Here is a 15,890-nt window from a genome sequence, read left to right as displayed (position 1 = left end):
CAATGTTTTTTTTGTTTGTTTGTTTGTTTTTTTGAGATACTAGACAGGCTATTTTTGTAATGCAAAATAAAATAGATTGATTTGCATATTGTAATTACAAGCATTGGAATAGCCTACTGCAATCTAATCTTAAATAAATTGTGTCTCTTTTGTCATCGTCATAATTTGCTTATTGTCTATGAATATAACAAAGAATAAAATAAACACTTTAGTTAACACTAAGAAAGTCAGCGGAATCTTGCTTATCACGTCGCTGTGGTTCAAGGTATTGAACGATACCTTTCATATTACTTGGTTGGCAGTCCATTCAGCATCATTTCCAGTGGGTCATTCCAGCTCAGCTACACTTCACAGAGCATGTCATGGATTTTCTTTAAAAATACTAATGTGCAAACGTTTTTAAATTCACGAGACCTTGCAAAATCCTATAGCTATACTCCAAATACTTTTATGCTTTTTCTGAAATTTGGCCCTCTGAGCTAAATTCCTTTTGCGATTCTGTGTATATGTATTCGAAGCCTCACCCATTGCCTGTTTTCATTGGATTTGGTTGAAATTTGCACGAACATCATAGAAACCCTAAGGATAATGTGCAGCATGTATGCATGTAAATATTTGATGGTGAATGATTTACATTACTCATATTAAAAAACATAAACGATTTTTACCCCCCCCCCAAAAAAGAATCTTTAATTTTCAAAAACTAATATATACTTTCTTCCAATCAAATGCTGTTTCTGTGTAGTATTAATATAGTTCTATCACTTCTAGAAGTTATTTAGTGCTGCATAAAAACTTCCCAGATCTTGCTGAATATAGCTTCTAAAGTATACAAACACTTTTAAAGATATTTTGATGGTATTTTTCCAAAAGGATTATTCTAATTTCCTAGGCACTTCTTTTATGGGAAAGTATTAATATTCATTATTGATATATAAAAAGTAAATATTTTACTACATCATTAAATAGTTTTGAACAAACAATAATTTCTTACACTAGTGAACAAAGTCAGAGGAACATAAAATATTAAAAATTTAAATGTTATTAAAGCTGAGAAACACAAGTGGGATGCTAGTTGAAGGGATCACAACACTGTGTCTGAAGAAAGCTATATTTCAACAAAAATACTTCTGGTGAAGTAAACAAACTGTAGCATCTTCTGTCAAGTCAGAACATTCACTTCTTGACTTCAGTAATTACTGGTCAGTTCCCAACTCAGCCGAATTTGATAGATGAACTTTTCAATTAGTGTAGGCTGTCTTGTTTCCATCTTCTTGATGTTTTTTCCCCCCCAAATAGAGCAGGGCTCCTTGATCTCACTGACTCACTGATGGACAGAAAAATAGATAATTGGTGAGGCTAAGAATACGCATACAAATAACAGCAAAAGTGATTATTTTAGCTCAGAAGGCCAAACCTCAAAAATTCATCATTAAAACAATGTTAGGAGCTATAGGATTTCACAAGGTCTCATGGGTTTAATTCAAGATCGCACATTATTATTTTTAAAGAAAATCCATGACATGATCTGGGAGGTGTAGGTCAGTTGGCATGGACTGACCACTGCAGGACTTTTATGAAACAAGATCAGGGGATCAACGTCTTAGAGCCATCATTTCCTGCCTGAAAAAAAATACGTGTATGTTTGTAAATACAAAGGAGCTTTGGAGATGAGGCAATCCCTCCACACATCTTTGTTCACTGGTTAGATTTCCACACGAGTTAAGCAATAGCAATAGTTGACTAGAAACTGTCGGCCAAGCCCAACTCTTTAACGTAGTAATGATACCCTTCTACCACTGGGAGGCAGTGAAGCTTTGCTTAGACCGTTGGATAAACCTACATATTTGTACCCACGCTGTCTTGTTATTGAAACCTTTTGAGGAGTATGCAGAAACATAACAGAGGTGTTTAAACCTATGACTGCAATTTGCTCTGGGTAAAGAAAAGTCTTTTTTTTTCAGGCTTGCAGGCCTGAAGCTTATATTTCTAAATTGGTTCTTACAATGTATAGCTAGTTCCATTCGGTTAGGTTGCATTTTGTTTGTTTGGATGCATATGTATTTGATGATTTATTTATTATCATAAGTCGTCAATAGACCATTGTCCCCCGAAGCAAAACATGAAATAAGTTAATAAGATTAGGGACGCCTGTCTCCGCGTAGTTTAATCATGGTAGCGTTTAAATGTGCTTGGCAATGCTTTATCATACATCTTCTAACAATTAAGAAAAGAAAATGGTCAAAAGTGACAGAGATGTTTGTGACTGCAAATGCAGGATCGCAGGCAGACTATATTTTAACCGCGCCTGCGCTTTGATGGTTGATTAACAAGGGATGCTGCAAACTGGCCAATCACATTCCTCCAGGCCGGCTCAGCGGGCGTCGTGAGGAAGCTGTGGAGACGCGACGTTGGCTGACAGCGGACCGGAACGAGTGTGACAGGACAAGTCGCTTAAAAGAAACAGAGTTTTCACACACAAATCCACAGCGCGGTAAGTGGATTGACGAAGGAGAGTTTTGTGGAATGGACCAGTTGTTTTTCCCCCTCTTTTATTGTCGTTATTATCGACTGTCTCGTTGAAAGATATGGCTTCGAAACGTGTCAGTTGTGACAAGTGTTAGGAACTCACTTTATTGTAGTGTTCCGCAAATGAAATGTAGTTCTAAAAACCGTCCATTTAGGTTAGTTAGCTTGGTGACAAAATACGACCTAATTTCGGCGTAGCAACGAATATAAATCTACTAAAATAGATTTATAATTCTCCGGCTTTAGCCTAGTGGGTGCGGATGACACTTACGTCACCAGTTCTGGCTAAATTCCTGGACTCCGTCAAACGTGTCTTGAGCAGCCCAGTAAAACATCTAGACGTGATTTAGTTTTACATTTTAATCCATGGCGCAGAATTTAATTTTTAATATGCTAGTTGAATTTCTTTCCAGGGGGTTTCTTGCCATCTGTCCTTATGCAAAACAGGTCACTGTTCCTAATAATTCACTTTCACTTTCCTTTCATACTTAACAAGGTTCAAAGCCCCGTCAACTAGGTTTTCACGTGTGTAAAAAATCGTTTTAATACTACAGATATAAATTGGAATAAGCATGTACACACACACACACACACACACACACACACACACACACACACACACACAAACAATTTTAAAAGTAGTTAAATGCTTTAAAAAACTGAGGGTGTGTCAGATCGCATAATTATTTACAATGGCGTCTCGCTGGCAATGTAAACAACCCAGCATTAGTGAAGGTGGTGTGATATAGGTGCACATTTGAGCCTCTTCAGTGGGGACTCTAGAGTCTGTCGGGGCCCTAGGCAAAAATTCACAGGGGTCTCTCCAACCACAATTAATTGCGATTATGTTAGAAATTATGTTGTCATTATTAAGCAATCATGCATGCTTGTGAGTGGAGTCAGGCATGCACCACTTAGGAAATTCAGATGTCATTGCCACTGCTGTAGTTAAAGTTTGTCAGCCCTTGGGAGCCCGCCACTGGCTTGGGGCCCTAATCAGTTGCTTGTCTTGCCTGGGGGCAAGCGGCACCTCTGAGCCTCTCCAGCAGGAAATTAAACCACTATAAAACTTTAAAATGACAAAGTGTATCCAAAATGCTGGCTGGTTTAGATAAGGTTCGCTTAGTCCTAAAGAGGCTGAATTATGTGTAGAAAAGCCATCACTTTATGTGAGAGGCTGTTTGCAGATGGGAAATAAGTTTTACAAGGTCTTTTAGCCAATTGCGATAAAGCAATGTAGAGGAAGTTTGTGATTTAATATGTATCTCTGAGAAGGGTCAGTTCAAATCTATCAGTCCACAAGCTGTAGATAATTAGAGTAGTACAAGCTGTCTAGATAAATGATTAATTCAGTCTATGTATTTAAGGCATGCAAGATCAAGCCTCTGGCAAGTAATTGATCTGGTATACATCATTTTATCTTATACCTAATCAGCAGTTTGAATTACATGGGTTCACCACAGTGAAACCAGTAAACATATACATATGTAAGTAATTTTATATTTGAAGGGTTTCATTCCAATGACCTAAAGGGCTAAAAGCAAAATATATTTTCCCTGAGTAAGTAAACTTTAAGTGTGCTTGGAAACACCTGCTGTTGTATTTTGCTATTTGTAACTGGGAAAATAACAAGCAAGTCCAAATAGCTGTTCCTTATTTTTAGATGGTGGACGAGGAGCTTGTGAAGAAAACGCTGCGAGCAGTGCTCCGCTCTGGGAAGGGTGGGCTGCCCCTGTCGCGGCTGCAGGCAGAATATAAGGAGCTTACGGGCGAAGCCGTACCCCACAGAGAGCTGGGCCACGCGACGCTGGACACCATGCTGCGCGCCATGCCCTCTGTGGTGCGTGTGGACCGGGCCCTCTCTGGAGAGGTGAGCTGGGGGCTTTACCATAATACTTTAGTGGTTTGTAATGAAATTCCAGTTTAGAATGGACCAGGGGTTGAATGCTAGAGGACTGCAAGAGAATGCCTGGAAATTCTCATATGCCATGTCGCTGTATGCCAGTTAGTGTTGTCTCTGAGCAGTGTTTGATGTTACGTGTGCGGTGGCTCTAATAGTAATTTGGAATGGTTTGCTGCTGTGTTATGAAGTGGACTCCATGTTATGTTAAGAGACTTTAATTCTAATGAAGTCCTGAACTAGAACTAGGACTTCAGGTTGCTTAGACAAGTGGCCTTAGTGTATGTTGGTGCAATCACCTTAGACCTTCTCCCTTATCTGCAGGTAATGTGTTATGCTACAGCAGGGAAAGAAATGGCTCACTTGACAAAACTGGCAGCTCGACAGCATACAGCTGAAAAGACTGGCCGGCCTCAAATGGTCAACTGCCAGATGAGAGTCAAGCCCTCTGCCCCTTTTGTGTTAAATGGTAAGACTGACAATGTGCTTTCACAAATGTATCATCAATAGCTGGTTGTAAACATGAAGTGCACAGCTTTAGTCTGTTGAAAATTCAGTTCCTTGGCAAATGATACAGGACACTTTGAATTGCAAGCTTTAGAACATGGACATTACTATTGGTAGCAATTCATTCTCTGTGTAGCAATTTACTGTCAGGAAAACAATTTTTCCTGATGACAGCTTGACCATTTGTCCTTATGGAGCAAGAATGTTTGTTTTTTCTCCAATAGTTTGTCAAAAAGGCCCTGAGTTTTTGTGTACCCTGAGTTTTTTTGGGGTGCGTCTCTATGGTGAACATGTCCTAGTTAAACTCCTCTGAGTCAGTGCGGACGGTTCTGGAAATGCTAAGAATAAAGCTCTCTATGAGGCTACCCAGCAGCCAGTTCCCAGTGTTTCGAGCCTACCGCCTCCAACAGTACCTTCAGTTCACAGACTGATCATGCATCAGAGCGCAGCACTGGATCTGTGCAGTGATACAGCAGAAATCCAGCAGCTGTAGTCTTGCTCAGTTCAGAGACATGTTGAGACAAGGAGGGAGGGAGAGAGAGAGAGAGAGAGAGAGAGAGAGAGAGAGAGAGAGAGAGAGAGAGAGAGAGAGAGAGAGAGAGAGAGAAAGGCAAAGGAGAGAGCTGAAAGAAGTGGTACATCAGGGTGGCACTGCTTTTGTGTCTCTTCAGAGAAATCCTTTCTCTCTTTTCAAATTCTATGACTCAGTGAATTTGCTGCTGTGGTGACTTGCCTCCTTTTCTATCCACTTCTGTGGTCTTCTGTTCTTTCCTCTTTTTCCTGCTCTCTTTCTTTGGAGAGGCTGCTAACCTGCGAAGCATTTACAGTACGAACTCGCCAGCCAGCGATGCATTTTATGTTTCTCTGCTCCCTCAAGCAAGATTGGAAAGAGGACTTTAATGCACTTTATCACTGTGCTGCTTCTAGAGCACTGCTCTGCACATCAGACAGCTCTTGTGTGTGCCAGATCAGAAGGTATGATGTCATCATGTTACAGTCAACACGAGAGGTATGAAGTTATGGTTACTGAAAGAAAAAGGGTACGCTTACTTTGGTAAAGACTGTTAGAGTTAATGAAATATTCATGAAATGGTTAAAAGGTTTAATGCTGTACTGTGATGATACTGCATGTCACAAAATATACTTGTGTGACTGTTCATTGGGAAACGTAAGGCAGACTTTGAAGATTGCTGTTTGAGAAAGCTTAATGTCTTGTTTTGAAGGAAGCTTGTGAAGCACATGTACCAACCTTTAGAATGGTTCACAGCTATGAAAGCACCAGTCATGTTTTGTGCTTTGAATGTAGGCATCTTAAACCGAATCCCTGTCTCTGAATGAAAGGGAAAATCTACTGGTGAACTTAATAAACATTTAAATAATCATTGGGTTTTTTGTTGTAGTTTTGTATTTTTCTTGCTTTTTTATAGCATTTCGATAGTATTATTTCTGATCTTTTATTTATTTATTTTTTTTTTAAGTCATTCAACAGCATATTGGTACAGTAATAACTCCTCTCCCCCATGCATACTGGCTTTTAATCTTATAATGTCATGATTTCCTAATTTAATATCTCCTCTTCTGCAGCCAATCCCAGGACATCTCTGAGGCAACCTGATCACCAGGGTCACCAGAGGCGAGTTGGGGGTCACCCGGGGGGCCATGGTGACTCTCGGCCTCGGAATATGAGGGGCCCCCATCCTGACGGGAGAGGCTGTAAACCTTGCAGTACACCACCCAGCACACCCACCAGAAGACCTGCCCTACCCTCTGACAGGTAGGATAGAGAGCTAAGTACTGAAGCACAGCAGTCTCTAAGAAAGGGTCAATGCTGTTCAGATGATTGTTAGAATGTAACTAGTCTCATAATTATAGTCTTGACAAGAACACATGGTTTATAATAGACAAAGAGAGTTGAGAGTCAGACAGTGAGCTACTGATAGATAAGGAGATTTCCCTGTTGTCTATTTTGCTCTCTGCTCCCTGCTGCTCTCCCCTCTCTGGACATGAATCAGAATTGTACAGTAGAGGTCATTTACGTGTTGAGTGAGTCTGGTGCTTATTCATTTGATGGAATGAATGCTGCTGCTTCTACTGGTGTGTGTGTGTGTGTCTGTGTGTGTGTGTGTGTGTGTGTGTGTGTGTGTGTGGTATATCACTCAAGCCAACAGCCAGTGCTTTTCTGAACAAACAACTGACCTCACCCTTTAGGCTGCTTTCTGTGCCATATACTGTGTCATACACACAATGCAGTGTGGAGAGCAGGCAGTGGCAAAGCTAAACAGTTCACCCCAAGGTCACTAATCCATTCTCTGCTAGTTTATCTGGTCTACATGAATCCACAATGATTCGGCAGTTTTTCTTTAGTCCAGGTTTTGGTTTTAGCTCAGGCCATCTGATACCTAGAATAAGATGAAATAAGAACCTCTATGCTTTATCAAGCAGTCTTGTTCTCAGTTGTGAAGTTTGTCAAAATAGGATGCAGCAGCCTTAAAGTTAAGAACCATAACATTTCCATTCATTCACCAAATGTATAACAATTAATGCTAACACAAGTTAATAATAATATTTACTTATTGCTCTTATTGCTCTTATTACTAAGGTTTGTCCTCCAGTATGCAGTAGTTTATATAAATAAAGCTAAACTTTTTCCAATCCATTGTGAGATTATTTGTATAGTAACTTTGGTTAGTTTTGTGCCCCTCTTCAGAACGTTTTTCATGGTTTGTTGAGTCTGACTGAGCCATATAGAATTTATTGATGGTGTGTGGTAATAAAAATGTCTGAGGGACAGGCAGGGAAACGGATGAAGAAACACAAACACGTCCTCCTCCACTTTTGTGTCAGTAAAATGTCTTGTGTCAGTTTTTATGTCTAGCAACCCAGATACAAAGCAGCACGTGTTCTGTGACTCATTGTTCAAATTCATGTTGGGCTGAAGAGGGCAAGCAAAACAGGGATGAAATACAAACATGGCTTTAATGCACTACATGGCGTGAACTTGTGCCTGACTGTAATCAGTCTGAAAGACATGGATCTGAAGAAAATGAAGCCACTTGAGACCATATTACTGCTTTTGTTGCTGGTATTTTTGTAACCTCTGAAAATGTTGGGTGCCTCCAGCTGGGAAGTAATGATTCTGCTTTTGGCCCTTCACTTTTCGATGATCCTTTTCATGGTAAACAAGATTCTGCCTGCTGCTCAATAAATTGATTTCCTCACAAAATCACACAAAACACTCTAAATATTGACGCTGAAGCTCAGAATCATTCCTTTACTTTACTTTTTTTTTTAAAGATTGGACAAGAAGATGACCTTGCCATCCAGGTTCCAAAAAGAAGCCCTCTCTAGTAATCCTCAACAGAGCACTGGTGAGTTAGTCATTGCTCTTCAGTCTCAAGCAGAAATATTTTTTGGAAAATATCCTTTTTTCGTTTAAGTTAATTGTGACTAGGCAGGAAACTAAGACCCTGAACCACTGAAGCAGAACCTTTGAACTATGCAGTTGGTGTGAAACAGAACTTCTTCTCCATGGCTTTCCTCCTTTAATGTACTGTCCAAAAAAATACCATACCATACAGAGGATCCTCAGTGGTACTGAGCCCAAGCCAGGCTCTTCTCTTGCCAAAACACTGCAGGCTCTGACAAGCATACCGTCTTGTTGCTGAGCGAGGCTTTGTCCATATGTTTGCACTAGCTATTATCAATAGCTTCATCTGAAATAAGTATGAGTTTGTGCATGCCTGCAGTAATGACAAGACCTGGCTACTAATTTACTTCATCTATTTTTTTTTTCTCTGACTAAATATGATGCATTTACAGCTCCTGCCAACTTGAATGAAAACATCCCCCAACCAAAACCCAGGACATCCCATTCAAGCTCCTACATCCCCAAACTGATACAGTCTCGCCTCAAGGAAATTCTGATCAAGCACAGTAATGGTTTCTGGGTATCTAAGCTTCCACAGTTGTATAGAGAGCTGTATAAACAAGACCTGCCAAGCGAAGCAATGAAAGATCTGGAACAATGGACGCATATATGCATAGTGAGTGCTGTCCTAATCTGACTGTATCTGAAAATAAAGTGTATCTGTTTTCATGAACTTCTGATTGGTATAAAGTAGTCATACTGTTACATTGTGCTTATCATTCATGAACAAAATTATCAATGTACGATTTGTGCTCATTAAGCATTGGCAGTTTGCGAGAATACAGTTTACACCTGAAAAATTGTGCAATGCCAGATAAACTGCTGGCCTTGTAATCATATTTTGATTGTGATCAAAGAAGGTTCAGAGGTTAGTGTTGTGCAACAATGTGCTCAACTATAGATTTGTCTTTCAAAACGACATCTTCAGCTACAAGGAACATGAGTTTGAATCTGAATTTGTTTTTCTTTAATGTGCAGGTTGAGAAACCATGCAGTAGCAAACCTAATGAGCTGCTATTGTACCCTGCTAAAGATATTAGACAAACCAGTACCCCACCTAGCTCTGCCATGAGGCCTACAGCAGACAGACAGCCTTCCTCCCCCTTCCAGGCGCAGCAGTTGTCCACAACACCGTCCTCTTCTACATCTAGCCTTCTGGAGTCCCCCAAGGCTCTATCCGAAGACCTCAAGCAAAAGCTAGGAGTGCTGCTCCTCAAATATAGCAGTGGTCTGTGGGCTCATGCCCTCCCTAAACTCTACCAGGACACTTACAAGACTAAGCTGCCCGAGTATGTTCTTGACAACCTGCTTCTGCTGTCAGAAATATGTACCATTGACTACCCCATGCCGGACAACCCCAAAAGGGCGATTCTGTATGGGAAAGTAGCAGAGGATGAAAACTGCAACCAGGCAGAATTGGCAGACCTGAAGGTGAGAGAGGAGGTGGGCAGATGTTTCAGTTCTCAGACCACACCCCCACTCCTTATTCCCACCGAAGAATACCCCTCAGTGCTGGTCGTGGAAGCAAGGAGCACCAATAGTGTTGTTCTGAGGTGAAAGGAAGATCATGGTCCCATTTCTTATTTGAACCCTGTTTTAAAAAACAAAACAAAAAAAAAACCTCCTTGATAAAATACTGTAAAATTTGATATTTGGGGGTCTATGTGTTTGTTTGCATATGGGTTAACAGATACATAGGTGAGGGGTACTCCAAAGCCCTGGAGAAGCTGGAAGATGATATGAAGGAATACTACAAACAAGACAACACCAAGAAGCCCCTGGCCTCACTTTCATCAGGCCAACTAACTGCAGTTTATGCTGAAGAAGAGGAGGAGATCCTCCGAGCACACGTGTGTGAGGTCATGTCTGACAAGGTTAAGGTATGTTCACTGAAGGCCAGTACATAAAGCTCAAAGTTCACAGTGAGCAGGAATAGTTAATGATGGGTCATTGTGGTACAGAGTAAAATAAATTGTGTCTGTTTCTGTCTATTTATGAACTATTTAATCTCATCATGTAATTGGTTAAGCAAATAAATGAGCCATTGCTCATTTGTGATGTTACAGGTTAATTATGTGGATCATGGCTTTTCTGAGGTCATCAGTAAAAGCAGGTTGCTGGAGATGCATGAGAAGTTTTTAAGACTGCCTTTCCAAGCCACCAAATGCAAATTGGCTGGTGAGTTGAAATTTAGTATTGATCTTAGGGATTCATATTTACAGATTCGCAACTCTATTCTTAAGATTATCCTTCACAAATGTGGAACTCTGTAGTGTCTATGCTTATGTGGTTTTCATGCCAGTGGATTTATGTGTTTGTGTATGTTAGGCCTTGAGTCCTTTTCTCAGGAGCCAGCTGTGCTGAAAAAGTTTGACTCCATGGCAAGAGGTAAAATCTTACTGGCTGAGCTCCTAGAGCAAGATGAGATTCCTTTGATGGTGTTATATGACATGTCCCAGGATGATGACGTTAATATAAATGCTGCTTGCCTGAGAACCCTACAAGAGAAGTCTTTAGATATCCCTTTGCAGGTACCTGACCGATCAGAATTCTACTCAAAAGTCATCATATCACCTAGGCAAATCTTAAACCTTTCACCTTTGCTCATCTGAACTAATCCATTTTTTTCACTCATATCACATTTCATGGTCAGTAACAGGTTCTGTGTTGATTGACAATTGGTAATGTATTTTCTCCTATAGGTGAACAATATCTGCATAAATGTGAGTGTGACCACTGTGTGTTCAGATGGGACATTTTGCTGCCAGATTCCTTCTCAAGGCCTGACCAAACTCAACGAGATCCTGGAGAAAACAGAGACCTATTTCCACTCCCAGGTACAAAGGCCATAGTGTGTGTATGTGGTGTTACTAGAATGTTTCTTTGCAGAAGTATGGAAACAGATACAGACTGTGATTAAAGGATATAATCAGATTAGAAGATCTGAGACACATAATCGCTAGTAAACAGTGACCTGCTGTCATAAGTTCTCTATGTTGCACTTCAAATAGCCTTCATTATTTTAAAAACTGAAATTAATTTTACACTGTAAAATTGACCTAATACTTATAGTGCAGAATACTACATATGGATGTTGTAGAACATAAGTGAAATACTGAAAAAAATTATTTCGACAGTTATGCATATAATAATATAAATCTACAGATTTTACAAACTTTATAATCTCCATGTCAGAAAGTGGAAATAGTTCCATATGTTTTCTTGTGTGAAAGGTCACATCAGAGTCATTGGTTTCTAGACCTTTCTGTGGAAAAAGCTGTCTGGCTCGCTACAAAGGCAGATGGTCTCGGGTTGAGGTAAGGCAGAATCAGATGGGAATAAAGCAGAACAAATTTTCTTTCAAAGGCAAAATAGGTCAGTATAGTTACATTTTTACATTATAAAATCTACTACATTTTAAATAAAAGTTGGTACTACTGTATACATTAAGATACCCTGTGTGTTTAAAGTTTAATTCAGTCATTGTCAACTTATAGGAAGATAAGATCAAGTTTAATATAAACACCTTCTCTTGCTATAAATCATAAACACTGATTTATTTGGGGGGGGGGGGGGCGACGACAGGGTGGTTCCCCACAATTTGCATTGATTCATTACCTCCAATGGGTAGCATATAAAAAATGACACCTAGAAAATAATTGTCTATTGTCAATGTGCTATTATTAAGGTTTGGATTAAATTGTGGTAATCACTTGATTTTCTTTTTCAATTAAACTTAATCTGGCTCTGGGAAAATGGCACTTAAAGTTGTATTTGGTCAGGTAAATAATTACATCTAATTGGAAAATACATGCTGTATTCAGATAACTAACCTGCATGGCAGTCGTGTGCTGGACATCCTATTTGTGGATCTGGCGGTCAAGGCATCTGTTGAAGTCATCGAGCTAAGGGAAATCCCACCACCTTTCCTATGTGACTTTGTCTCAATCCCACCCCAGGTCAGAGAGCTATATGGAAAAGTGTAGTGTTTGTGTGTATTAGTGTTTATATGTATGTTTATTTGAACATAAGATTGCAAAAGACACAAAATGTCAAATACTGAGCAAAGCAAGACCCTGAGGGGTCACTCTTTCATTTTAATTTGTGTCCAGCTGGACTCCCAAGAACAATGTAGTGGTAAGTTAACACTGGCCATTTTGCAGGCTCACTGTAAAGACTGTCATTCTATATACATGTGTTTGTAATCCTCTGTGCCTCACAGGCAGTCCGGTGCTGTTTAGCTGATTTGTCTGTGAGTGTGGGCTCTTGGACTCCAGATGCCGTACAGAGGCTCAAAGATACAATTCTCCACTGCAGTGACTGCAGCTTGAAGGCCAGTGCTTTATTCTAGATCCCATTATCAACATTACATGCAGCAATTTTTTTGGAATCTGTTTGTACTTTCTGCTCCTATTAAATGATGCTATGAAAGAATTTAGTTCTACATTCAAATTCAATGTTGTTCTGATTATTGTCACTAGAGAAATGCAAAAAAACCCTATGTAAACTCTCATAAACCTTTATCATTCTCCTTCAGATTGTTAAAGTAGAGGAGAGCAAACACCTGTACCATGTCTACTTGTTTACCAGCAAGAACATAAATGACCCTAGCAGCAGCCTTAGCTGCCACCTTGCTGACTTGGATCTCTGGAAGCAACATGCAGACATCTTCCTCAGCAGCCAGGAGCATCTAAAAGCTCCCAGTGGCCCTATAACCTCCATCCCCACGTCTGCCTCCACTGGCCTTTCCAGCCCCAGTGACAATGGAGCAGACAAGCCTCATTACATGCCCAAGAGGGCATCTCCCCAGTTGGATTCTGGTAGAAGGCTTCCAGGTAGCCCATCTGGGAGTCTGCCTCTGCCACCTGTTCTGGAGCTGCCCCCACTGGGGCAGAATATGGACATTTATGTGTCAGTAGCATGCCACCCAGGGCATTTTGTGCTACAGCCATGGCAAGATATGTACAAGCTGATGGTCCTGATGGAAGAGATGATTCTGTACTATAACAGGAGAGATGATAATCTGATCACAGTGGAGAAGAACCAGGTGTATGCTGCCAAAGTAGAAAATAAGTAAGTGTGAATACAGCTGAAAGAAGTGCTGTAGATTTCTATATGAATAAATGCTTTATTCTCACTAAGGCTTTATGCTTGATGGCTGCTGTCTTGCCATTTATTGCTTAATTAAAGGTTTTTATGCTTTTCATCATTCATCATGACTTTCATCATCTTAGTTGGTCCTCAGCAGCTCTTCAGCTAAAAAAGAAATTACAATTCAGTTCAATAAAAGCATGTTACACATTATCTCATAACAACCAAGACATGATGTATGTTTGTCCTTAGTTGGCATCGAGTGCTTGTGAAAGGAGTACTGTCCAGTGGCCTGGTGTCAGTTTATGAGCTGGACTACGGCAAGCATGAGCTGGTGAGCTGCACTCTGCTGAGGCCCCTCATTCAGGAGTTTCGCCAGCTCCCATTCCAGGGCATCACTGCTCAGCTCGCAGGTAAACTCACTTACTGAACTCACTTTCCAGAAGGTTCTGCTCTGTCCATCATTCTAAAATAGGTCAGTGGTCAGTGGAAAGTGAAATGGATTTTACTGTTCTGGAAAGCATTTGGAAGTTGTAATCAGATAGGAGAAAGAATTTGAAGGAAAATGCTTTTTGGTGTACGGTATGAACATTATTTCCACCTTGACAAACTTGAAAGTCTCTGTACCAAGGCTAATTTTGTCTCAAATATTAGTTTCATAATAAATACTCACACTAGCACTGTACTCTACATCACCACTAGGTGGTTACAAGTGATGGTGATAGGGCCCTTAACATAACTATTTGAACATAAGACCACTTATTGCTTCCTGAATGCTTTCTTGAATTCTTTGGGAAATTAAAATACATTCATACATACTAGTGAGTCACAGGTTGTGGTGTAGTGGTGGTTTGGCTGCCTAGGATACAAACCTTTTATGGAATAGCATGGAACACAAGATTGAATGAGAGCTACAGGATCTTTCACGGCAACAAACGTTTGTGAGGTAAACTGAAAGATCATATAACATTAAAGGTCTCACCTTTTGCTTAGAGTTTAGACATGTTCCACATTTTTTGTTCCAGGTATAATCGTTATGATTTTTAACTTTCTGTCAAGGACCAGCTAAAAGAACCCCCAAAAGAACTCCATTTTAAAATTTTGGTTTGTTCTATACCAGGTTGGACACCTACAATATTATTCTGAGTCTCACATCTAACAATCATCCCTAACCACTTATAATCCTCTTATAGGTGTGAAACCCAGGAAGTGGTCTGAAGAGGCTTCCATTGTGTTCAGGAACCACATTGAGAAAAAGCCTCTGGTGGCCCAACTGGACTCAGTGCAGGAGGCAGAACAGCCCTGGTACCGCAGGGTCACTGTGTACTTGGTGGACACTTCCCAGGAGGACAGAGACATCTGGGTCCATGACCTCATGGCTGAGTTTGCAGATGATCTCACCAAAGCAGCATAGCAACCTTAGTTACAGGTTATTTGTTCTGGGATGTTTTTTGTGTGTGCTCTATCTGGACACACCGTTTTCTTTTGACTTGGACATGGGGAAGAAGAGACTCAGTTTCACTACTACATGTCATCATAAAGAGTAACTTTATGTAAACTACTCCAGCTGAACCAGTGCTCCTATTATATTTGCAGGCTATCTTTAGATTTTCTATCTTCTTGACAGAGACCCCAACTTTGAGATTTGCTCTAAGCATGTAATAAACAATGTGAGGGTCTATCTAATCAAAGCAAGCTTTGTCCAACAAGTCTGGGAAGTGATCTAAGGACAACAAAGGACAAAGCACCTTTGCCAAGCTTGGCTGTCATGTGATATGCTTATTACATTTATGTTACAATTTGAAAAATGTATTTAAACAGACTATTTAAATTTAATGACAGGGATGTTTGATGCTAGCTGACTAGTTTGATGCTAGCTGACCAGTAATTTAAGTTTGCCAATCAATAAATGCTTCTGCTTTACCATTCTGTATGGTTAACTTAAGTCATAAACAAACAATTATTTTTGACCTCTGACAAGGCCATGAATCTTTTCACTGGGAACAAAGTTTACATGACCAGGCTCAAGGGAGTTAAATAGACAAGTTGTTTACAAAACTAGTGAAGCATTCCCGTTCTTCCATAAATGTATGAAGGTTCCATATGTTAAATTGGAGAACTTGGATTTTGCCACTATTTTTTTTTTATTATTTAAACAGGCTGCTTGTAATCTGTGGGGTTTAGCAAAAATGTGACAGCAGTAACATAATATACTTAGCGCTAATTCCTTAACATTGGTTTAGTAGAATGGCTGAGTTTTCTTTAGCTAAATATTACATTTAGATCATGTATGCACATGAAAATGAAGTATGACAACTATGACTAACCCTAGGGTTAACTGCATATGCAAAGTGTTTGAGAAATAAAGGAGAAAAACCATTGATCATAGTGTTATTTTTGAAGACATATCTTTGACCAGTCCAAAAATGTGACAGG

The 15,890-nt window shown here is 40.0% G+C and overlaps 1 protein-coding gene across 5 annotated transcripts; it reads left to right on the top strand.

Annotated features, from left to right (window-relative positions):
• The first annotated feature begins 2,354 nt into the window (after window positions 1-2,354).
• tdrd7b (tudor domain containing 7 b) lies at window positions 2,355-15,837 on the top strand. 5 transcript variants are annotated; one of them, XM_081694732.1, is made up of 18 exons: window positions 2,355-2,494; window positions 4,193-4,399; window positions 4,754-4,898; window positions 5,864-5,911; window positions 6,521-6,710; window positions 8,231-8,304; window positions 8,756-8,979; window positions 9,342-9,916; window positions 10,054-10,243; window positions 10,430-10,541; window positions 10,692-10,894; window positions 11,066-11,200; window positions 11,597-11,680; window positions 12,188-12,322; window positions 12,586-12,696; window positions 12,901-13,436; window positions 13,707-13,867; window positions 14,648-15,837. In XM_081694732.1, the coding sequence occupies exons 2-18, from the start codon at window positions 4,193-4,195 to the stop codon at window positions 14,866-14,868; spliced, it is 3,351 nt and encodes a 1,116-aa protein (XP_081550858.1). In that variant the 5' UTR covers window positions 2,355-2,494; the 3' UTR covers window positions 14,869-15,837. The 5 variants fall into 5 exon arrangements, with proteins under 5 accessions (XP_081550858.1, XP_026859592.2, XP_081550861.1 ...); XM_027003791.3 differs by lacking the exon at window positions 5,864-5,911; XM_081694735.1 differs by lacking the exons at window positions 8,231-8,304; window positions 8,756-8,979; window positions 9,342-9,916.
• The last annotated feature ends 53 nt before the right edge of the window (window positions 15,838-15,890 follow it).

This window comes from Electrophorus electricus, chromosome 13 (genome assembly GCF_041902795.1).
Source record: "Electrophorus electricus isolate QZ-2024a chromosome 13, ASM4190279v1, whole genome shotgun sequence".
Lineage (NCBI taxonomy): Eukaryota > Metazoa > Chordata > Actinopteri > Gymnotiformes > Gymnotidae > Electrophorus > Electrophorus electricus.
This window is presented reverse-complemented; position numbering and strand designations above follow the sequence as displayed.